This window comes from Diceros bicornis, chromosome 29 (assembly GCF_020826845.1).
Source record: "Diceros bicornis minor isolate mBicDic1 chromosome 29, mDicBic1.mat.cur, whole genome shotgun sequence".
Classification (NCBI taxonomy): Eukaryota; Metazoa; Chordata; class Mammalia; order Perissodactyla; family Rhinocerotidae; genus Diceros; species Diceros bicornis.
The window spans coordinates 8,385,023-8,394,428 of record NC_080768.1 but is presented as its reverse complement, the minus strand read 5'-3'; the positions used below and the strand labels follow the sequence as shown (position 1 = coordinate 8,394,428).

At 39.1% G+C, this 9,406-nt stretch overlaps 1 protein-coding gene and 1 long non-coding RNA gene across 2 annotated transcripts; both read right to left on the bottom strand.

The window, feature by feature from the left end:
* Window positions 1-4,993: 4,993 nt before the first annotated feature.
* Window positions 4,994-6,237, bottom strand: LOC131393868 (zinc finger protein 239-like). The gene is made up of 2 exons (XM_058524858.1): window positions 6,160-6,237; window positions 4,994-5,695 (listed from the first exon to the last, which is right to left on the bottom strand). The coding sequence occupies exons 1-2, from the start codon at window positions 6,187-6,189 to the stop codon at window positions 4,994-4,996; spliced, it is 732 nt and encodes a 243-aa protein (XP_058380841.1). The 5' UTR covers window positions 6,190-6,237.
* Window positions 6,238-6,731: 494 nt separating this feature from the next.
* LOC131393909 (uncharacterized) lies at window positions 6,732-9,034 on the bottom strand. Its single transcript, XR_009216000.1, has 3 exons — window positions 8,966-9,034; window positions 7,534-7,660; window positions 6,732-6,805 (listed from the first exon to the last, which is right to left on the bottom strand). It is a non-coding gene; the product is annotated as an uncharacterized LOC131393909 (long non-coding RNA).
* Window positions 9,035-9,406: the final 372 nt, after the last annotated feature.

The following is a 9,406-nucleotide window of genomic DNA, read 5'->3' as shown; positions in this document are numbered from 1 at the left end:
TATGAATATGGCACATTTTATTAATTCATTCATCAATTTATGGACATTGGGGTTGTTTCCACTTTTTGGCTGCCATGAAAAATGCTGCTAAGAACGCTCATGTGTGCATTTTTGCCTGAACATACGTTTTTAATTCTGGATCCATCAGCAGAAATGGAATCGCTGATTGCATGGTATGTTTATCTTTTTGAGGGACTGCCAAGCTGCTTTCCAAAAGAGCTGCACCATTTTACATTCCTACCTGCAGTGTACGAGAGTTCCAATTTTCCACATTCTCTCAGACACTTACCATCTGTCTTTATTACCGTCATCCTAGTGAAAGTGAATTGGTACCACACTCTAGTTTTGATTTGCATTTCCCTAATGACTAATGATTTTGAGCAACATTTTGTGTTCTTATTGGTCATTGTTATATCTTCCTTGGAGAAATATCTATTCAAAATTTTTACCCATTTTTAACTTGGATTATTACTATTTTTTAAAATTTTTGAGTTAAGAGTTCTTTATGTATTCTGGATACTACACTCTCTTCAGATATATATTAGTTGCAATTACTTTCTCTCATTGTGTGGGCTGTCTTTCAACTTCCTTATGAGCGTCCTTTGAAGCACAAACATTTTCATTTTGATGAAGTCCAATTTATCAATATTTTTCTTTGGTTGCTTGTGCTTTTAGTGTCGTATCTAAGAACCATCACCTAATTGAAGGACACGAATATTTATGTCTTTGTTTTCTTCTAAGAAGTTTGTAATGTTAGCTCTTATATTTAGGTATTTTATCCATTTGAGATTTATTATTTTGTATATGATGTTAGGTAAGTGTACAATTTATTTCCTTTGCATGTCCAGTTGTTCCAGGACCATTTTGTTGAAAAGACCATTATATCTCCCATTGAATGTTCTTGGCACCATCATAAACAGACCATAAATATGAGCATTTATTTCTGAACTCTCAATTCTATTCCATTGATCTGTAAGTCTATTCTTATGCAAGTACCACAAGGTCTTGATTAATGTAGACTTGTAGTAAGATCTGAAACCAGAAAATGTGAGGGCCGGCCCCGTGGCTTAGCGGTTAAGTGCGTGTGCTCCGCTACTGGCGGCCTGGGTTCGGATCCCGGGCACAGACTGACCCACCGCTTCTCGGCCATGCTGAGGCCATGTCCCACATACAGCAACTAGAAGGATGTGCAATTATGACATACAACTATCTACCGGGGCTTTGGGGAAAAAAATGGAGGCGGATTGGCAATGGATGTTAGCTCAGAGCTGGTCTTCCTCAGCAACAAAAAAAAAAAAAAAGAGGAGGATTAGCATGGATGTTAGCTCAGGGCTGATCTTCCTCAGAAAAAAAGGAAAAAAAAAAGAAAATGTGACTACTCAACTTATTTTTCCTTTCAAGCTGGTTTTATTTATTCCAGGTCCTTGCATTTTCATGTGAATTTTATGGTCAGTTTGTCAATCTCCTCAAAAATGTCACCTGGGATATTGATAAAAATTACATTGAATCTACAGATCAATTTCAGAGTATTGTCATCTTAATATTAACTCTCTCAATCCTTAATCACTTTTCTTTATTTAGAGCATTTATGTATTTCCTTTTTTAGGGTATCTTTCATTTCTCTGAAAATATTGTGTAGTTTTCAGTGTACAAATCTACCTATTACATTAAATATATTATTAAGTATTTTATTCTTTTTGGTGCTATTGTAAATGCTATTGTTTAATTTCCCACTGTCTAGGATCCAATCCTGGATCATACATAGCTGTTAGTTGTCATGTCTTGTGTGTTTCCTGTGTTATGGAACATTTTTTAGTCTGTCTTTCACGAAATTGTCATTGTAGACTATGATCCAGTTGTTTTCTAGAATTCCCCAAAATGGTGTTTCCTTGTGATGAGATTTAGTTTACGTGGTGTTGCTCCTTTTGTTTTCTTTTTTCAGGAACACTACAAAAGCGATGTTTGGTCTTTCTCAGTATTTTACATTAGAAGCCACATGATATCAATGTTTTTCACTACAACGTCAACTTCTTTCATTCATGGTGAAAACTTGAATTACATGCTTAAAGTAGTGTTTGCCTAATGTCTCCACTGTTGACCTTCTTCACTATGGTAGTTTCAAATGGTGACCTGTTTCCCTACCATTCCTTTTGCATTTTTAGTTGGCCTTCTACTGTCAAGGAGTGTGTCTCATTTCCCTCCTCATATGAAGGCATGTATTCAGGTGTGTCTGAATATTATAATTTACTTACTTTATATGATCTCTTGGACTATATTATTCAATGTGCTGAAACACATTATTGTCATTTTTAATTGATGATATATTTGTCCCAAATGTGGCTACCAGAGTCCCTTCAATCTGCTTCCTTTTTTCCTTTTCACCTGTGCCCTTCCTTTTTTGTGTATTTCTTTACTTTCTAGCAAAAGATACCTCAGGCTCATCTTGTACTTTTCCTCCCCCAACACCAACCTTGCATGTGCCTGCCTCAATAAACCCTTTCTCCAAGGAATTTGGGTTCCTATTTTTGAGGAATGAAATTTAAAAATGAAGATTTGAGTGGTATTTGCCATTGTGACTGAGGTGTCATGGCTTCTAGGCCCTTTCAGTGGGCAGGGTTAGGATGTAGACACATGCACACACACACACATACACACATCATGAATTCACGCTAATAAGTCTAATTCCAATGTAACACCCAAGACTTATCTTCTTGTTCCTCCTTAAGTATTTGTATCTCCATTTTCCATTACTGGGTAACTTAAGTCAAATAACCTAAATACATTTAACCATGAACTCAGTCACACAATTCGTAAAAAAATACTTCCAAAATTGCTACACTCAATCACTGGGAAAAAAAGTCAAGTAGTCATAAGAATAATTTGCAGGTACTTTTATCTTTCACTTGAGTATGTATAGTAAAAACACTGTTAAAAATTACTTGAATTTGTTTTTTTTTAATTTTATTTGTGAGATTATGATAGTCATTTGATATAAAATTAAGTTCATTTGTTTTCCTTTTCAATATTTTTCTGCCCATCCTTGTTTATTTAATTTCATTTTTGAGTACAAAAAGTTCCAAAAGAAAAACCGTATAAACAGGTGTCTTCAGAAGTGTCCTCCTCCTCCTGTCACTTCCTCAATGTTCCTCTCCACCCCCTACAGGTCACTGCTTTTATTTGGTGTCCTTCCTGTGATTGTGTTTTCAAGGCAGCAGACTGTTTCTGGCGTCACATCTCTGACATCCTGTTTCTGACCTGTGGGCCCTCTTTAAAAGGGCTCACATGATTAGGTTATACTGAGCCAGGAAAAACTCCCTTGTGATTGTCTTGCAAATAGCTGACTTGAGACCTTAATGACACCTGTGAATCCCTTCACCATCGCCATACAGTGTCACCTACTGAGGAGAATATTTCAACACATTCAAAGGTCCAGAACAGAAGCAAAGGAAGGGGATTATACAGCAGTGAACCCCAAGGTATGGAATTTTGGGGGCAAACTCAGAATACTGCCTAGCAAAATTACTGTCAGCCCCCTTCCAACTCAGTTGTAATTTATATGAAGAACTGCTTGTTGTTTACCAAAAAGCACTGGGAGAGAAGAGAATGACCTAGACTCAACACAGACCCTCTATCCTTGTCCCAACCACTCACCTCAGAACTGGACTCCTAGGTCCCCTCAGTGAACCCCATATTCCCCCATCCTGTCCTTTAACCACATTAACCCTCCCTATCTGGAACCTCTTCCTGAGGCCTATGCACATTCTGGACCACCAGTATTTGTCCCAAAGCCCCGCTCTTCCCTTGCTCAGGTCACTTCCAGTGGCTTAGCCTCTCCATGAGCTTGATCCTACCTCCAGATGCCCCCTTCTTAACCCTCATTAAGTAACCTGCCTCCTCATTCCTCTCCCTCCTTTCTGCTTTTGTCAACCCCTAAGGTCACCGAAGGCTCCCTTCAACCTATCCCTGCTCCTGCAACACCCTGTGCCTCAGGTGTCAGCCATGCGCCTGGGCACAGCTGCCCCCTCATCCACTTGTACTCACTTCTCCTTCTGCTGGTGTTTTCCTACCCCAACTCGGCTCTAGTGTCCTGTCCTCTCATCCATTCTCTCTCTTCTCCTCTGACTTGTTCAAGATAGGAATGATAATGGAAATGCAGGTAGGAAAATGTGGACAGGTTTGATATTTTAAAAAGAGGAGTATTATTTTAACATTAAACTTTATTCAAAAACTATGTGTTTATTCTTCCACGTTTGTATTAATTTTTAATACGTACAACATTTTTAAACACTGCTATAATAGTTAAATTGCATCATTTTCTATTATGATTTTTGAGTTTATTTAGGTTATTTTATGATTGACCCAAGTCTTTGTAATTATGTATAAAGCTGCATACAAATATAAATTGAACAACATTTTAGGTTTTTGAGGAACAACTTTTACTGTACATATGATTACAAGTAGTAATCTATTGAAACAATTTAATCCAATTTTTATTACATTACAAATTCTTTATTAAACACTCCCAGATCACAGCAAAAACTTCCATTTTCATGTCACATTGTTTACAAGAGGTCATTTGGCAAAATTCTGAACACTTGCATAAAGTGTAGGTTAAAGGATTCTCCATAGAATTTTTTGGGGGGTCTCCACTGTAGAGTTTGCTCACGTTGCTTTAAAGGATAGATTATAAATAGAAATATTCTGACATCGATTGCAGACATACAACTTCTCCACTGTGTGAGTTCTCTGGTGTATACAATCATTAGAGTTGAAGATGAAGATGGTTTTTCCCTACATTTATAATGTTTGGTCTTTCACATCAACTAAGATCAGAGAACTGATTGAAGGCTTTTCTATTCAATGTGATGTTTTCTTTAAGTAAAGGGTAAGACACGTGCCTGGAGTTCTGGCCACACTCATTTAATATACAGGGTTCCCCTCTAGTGTGAACTCCCTCAGGCTGTCTAAGGCCAGAGCTTTGCCCAAAGGATTCCTATGGTTTCTCTTCAGTGTGAATTCTCTTATGTTGACTAAAGGATGAAGGATGACAGAAACCTCTTCCACATTTATTACAGACATAGGATTTCTCTCCCACGTGACTTCTTTTGTGTGAAAGTAAGTTAGCAGTTTGGCTGAAGTGTTTTCCACACTCATTACATTTATAGGGCTTCTCTCCAGTGTGTGTTCTTTGGTGTATACAAAGCTGAGTGCTCCGAGGGAATTCTTTCCCACACTCATTACATTTATAGGGTTTTTCTCCTGTGTGAGTTCTTTGGTGTGAATGTAAGTTAGTGCTTTGGCTGAAGTGTTTCCCACATTCATTACACTTGTAAGGTTTCTCTCCAGTATGAGTTCTTCGGTGTACATGAAGCTGAGTGCTCCGATGGAATTCTTTCCCACACTCATTACATTTATAAGGTTTCTCTCCCGTGTGACTCCTTTGGTGTGAATATAAGTTAGCATTTTGGCTGAAGCATTTCCCACATTCGTTACATTTATAGGGTTTTTCTCCAGTATGTGTCCTTTTGTGTATAGAAAGCTGAGTGCTCTTGTGGAATTCTTTCCCACACTCATTACATTTATAGGGTTTTCTTCCCATGTGAATTAACACATGCTGAGTCACTGTGGATCTGTAAGTGAAAACTTCCCCATACTCATTACATTCATAGGCATCCTCTCCAGAGTGGAATCTCTGCTATTTGAAGGAGATGAGAAGCTGTTAAAGAATTTCTCATATAGGTTCATTTAATCTCTTCTCTACACATGACTTCTCAATTGATCATGCAGTGAGTACCTCCTATCAAAATCTTCTCCACATTATTTATATATGCAATGTATGTTATTTCCTACAATGCAGAGACTTCCTCTTTCATTACATCTCAACTGCAGAGCTACCATATTCATTTTAAAGATTTCATTAGATTCAAACATTAGATGTATGAACCATGTTTATGCAACTGTCCTTTTATAAGAACTCAGGTTATGGTTTTGAGCACACGTTAATATTTTCCCTAACTTCAAACTACATGAAACTTTCTGCCGAGGCTTAAAGTTTCCTCCCAACTCAAATTACAGTCACGTGATTGTGCTGCTTTCTAAGATCTTTCAGTTCCCATGTCTTTGATGTGGAGTACGAGGGTGTCTTCCCTTGCAACTTACCATTGACATGCAGGTAGACGGGTCCTTCATGCAGGTGTCTTGTACAGATATTATTTCTTGTTTTACAGGGCCACTTTTCCTGTCTAAAATAATGTAAAATGAATAAATTAGCAGTGTGGCATGAGAAGGGGAAAACTGTAGAAAGCACGCAAGGCCTGTGTGTGGATGTTTCAAACACTGACCCTTACACAGGGAAACGATGTGAAAAGGAGGAATACATCAGTGAGTAGAACACAGGTCAGGAAACTGAAATTAGAAACTATTTTCAGGATTGAAATAAGAGAAACAATACAATCAAGTTTGGATGTCAGTAAGGTAAAAAGAAGAAAAACTGTCAAAATGAAACAAGTGAAACTTTATCTCCAAGAGGGCATGAGCATTCCTTTTCTGAGGCTAAGAGGAAGTACGGAAGAGAATACAGGCCCTGATGTCCTCTACACTTTTCTAAAAATATAAATCACTCAAGGAAATATGCAGCTGACATTTCCCAGGCCCTGCTCTCCCAGGATCAGGATCTTCCCGGTACTGAGCACAGCAGCCTGGAGCTCACCTGGACAAAGGTTTTCGGGAAATCCTCTTCCTTCCCTCCACAGCTCCTTTCCTTGCTCCAACTGAGAAATCACATCTGATTTGCAGACTTCATACCCTGTTTGTGGGGAAAAATGGTTCATCAGTTTTGGATTCTGTGCTGAGAACCATGCATGCTCTTTAGTTTCAGCGAAGAATATCAAGGAAGAACAAGGTGAACACTGAAGGACAGCCCAGAGAAGAGCACCTGGAATGATGACGACATTCAAGGTCCTTCACCAGCACAGGAAGAACATCATGACACGTGACAACATAGGGAGAATTTCTTGTTGCTGATGTGCAGGCGTAAAGTCAAAGACAGAGTGTGGAAACCTCAGGGTTTTCAACAAAGGAGGGATTAAATGTCCCCACAGTAGGCTGAACTTAATTTTTAAAAAAAATCCAATGCATTGAGGTTCCACCAAAACAATATATTTTGTAATTGGAAATAGATAATTAGATTAATTTCCACGAATAAATTTTTAACCACCAGGTGAGTGTATAGAGAAGAATAGTTATTTAGTAAATATTTAATACTTTCATTCATTTATTTAAAAATATCCATTGGATTCCCAGCACAGTCCTGGGTGTTAAAGATCAAGAAGAAAGAAAGACATGAAAGAGTGGTCAGGAAATCTGAAGTCTTTTGGGATGACAAAATAGGTGTAAGTAAATAAAGAAATAAACAAATTATCTTCAAGTAGTTTTAATAACCCTGAAGGAATCTGAATGAGGGCTGAGTGGGGGGATGTGGGGAAGCTGTTCTGGATACTTGTTGACTGAATAAATCGGTGTTGAGAGACTCACCCACGGAGACCAGATGACTGATGTTCTCCAGCATCACATCTCTGTACAGCTTTCTCTGGGACGTGTCCAGCAGGGCCCACTCTTCCTGGGTGAAGTCTACAGCTATATCCTTGAAGGTCACTGATTCCTAAAGCATCAAGGACATTTTGATTCAGCCAGGGCCTTCCCTAGCAAGGACCATGGAGTATGCTGGACGTGATAGTGCTGGGGACGAGCTGCTGCATGCACGGAAAGCTCTAACACTCCTTGGGGTTCCAGTCAATGTTTCTCTGTGCTGACACATCATGTGTCGTTCACATATATCCACATAAATGTACGCACATTTTGCAAACATAACCTCAATATGAACGATTATCTGATGAGGTTTGGTGGGAAATAATCTGGACATAGCAATGCCCAACATTCTGCAGGACTGACTGGGCCTGGATAAATAGGTGTAGTCTCTCTCTACATAACTCACATGTTCATGATAAGCCATAAGACTTACAGTTCAGAAGCAAAACCAAGGGAGCCCTAAGCCTGCTGTCCGTAAGGAACGTGCTAGCCTGACCCTCCTGTGGTAAAGCTTTGCATGTCAATTCTCTCTGGGACCTCCAAGCATTGGTTGTCATTACCTCTCCTGTATCATCATCCTGTCTACATGCTCATGGGTAATAGTAGCCTCTCAATTGAACCTGATCTTTCCAGTCCTTCAAAAACTGCCACAGGTCTTTAGGTTTTATTCTATTAAAATCCTTCTCAATGCACAGCCAATATTAAGAAAACAATAACCACCAAACATTTATTTGCTTTTTCAAATTTGAACAAAGTTTAATTATAAAGAGGGAAACTGGGTTGTTGGGGACAAGAGTGGTAAGGAGAAATTTTTCTTTTGTTAAGTTATTAAAATGTTCAAGTATGTTCTATAAAAACTTTAGTAAGTTTAAAATTGGAGAAAGTAACTAAATGACTCCTCATTGCTCTCTTGCTCCCCCACCCCCATCTCAATATACACAGCCCTCCTCTGCAGCATCTGAAACACTGATGGACTGAACTCACCTGAAGAAACATCTCCCTCCCTACAAGACTGTAAACTTCTGCTCTTACTCATCTCTATCATCTGTGTTCACCACATGCCTAAGCCCACTGCAGACACCAACAGGGTTAATGAGTGAGTTACTTCCCAGCCGAGGCCATGGGATGGAGGAGAAGAAACAACTTTTCACCTTTTCTTCAAAGACAATTTTCTTCTGCAATAAATTAGTGTAAACATTGGGTAGTGGATTATTTTTTTATCAGTCTCTGACCTTCCATGAGCCTCCCAGAGTCCTGATGCAATGTGACTGGCACTAATATTTCAAGGGGGCACACAGAAGATCCAGGCCAAGAAGAGAAATCTCCTCATCCCCTGGACAAAGGTATCAATTCAGGAGAAAGAGCAAGTGCTACTCACCTGTGGTTGCATTGTCTACAACTCAGTCGCCCCCGTCTTCCCGTGTATTTTTCCCCAGAGACAGTCCAATAAAGAAGCAGACAAAGCTGAGAAGAGAGAAAGAAACCACGAGACTCCAGTCTTTCCTGACATTTCTAGATATGCCCATCCTGAATCCGCAAACATTCACACGGTAGCGACTCCCTCCCACAGTCCAACCCACATGTAACTGCAGAGTGAACAAGGACAAATGGGGAGGAGGGTCAACAATAAGACGTCTTTGGCTACTGGTGCTCATAAAGAAGATATTAATATTCCCATTCCAGAAATAACAAAAGTATAGGGCTTTATAGTTTAATTAGACCTGATATTCAGATGTATTATTTAATTCCATCCTTGGCACCAAATCCTAGGAGAACTTGACTCCTGTCACATGGAGACTCTTATCCATAACCCAGGACA

What these genes read in the sequence shown, in the direction of transcription:
- LOC131393868 (XM_058524858.1), bottom strand. Translation starts at nt 6,189, where the DNA reads ATGAAGGACCCGTCTACCTGCATGTCAATG. An exon ending in CGTCTACCTGCATGTCAATG is followed by an intron (nt 5,696 to 6,159) that starts GTAAGTTGCAAG and finishes TCCTTCAAATAG; the next exon opens with CAGAGATTCCACTCTGGAGA.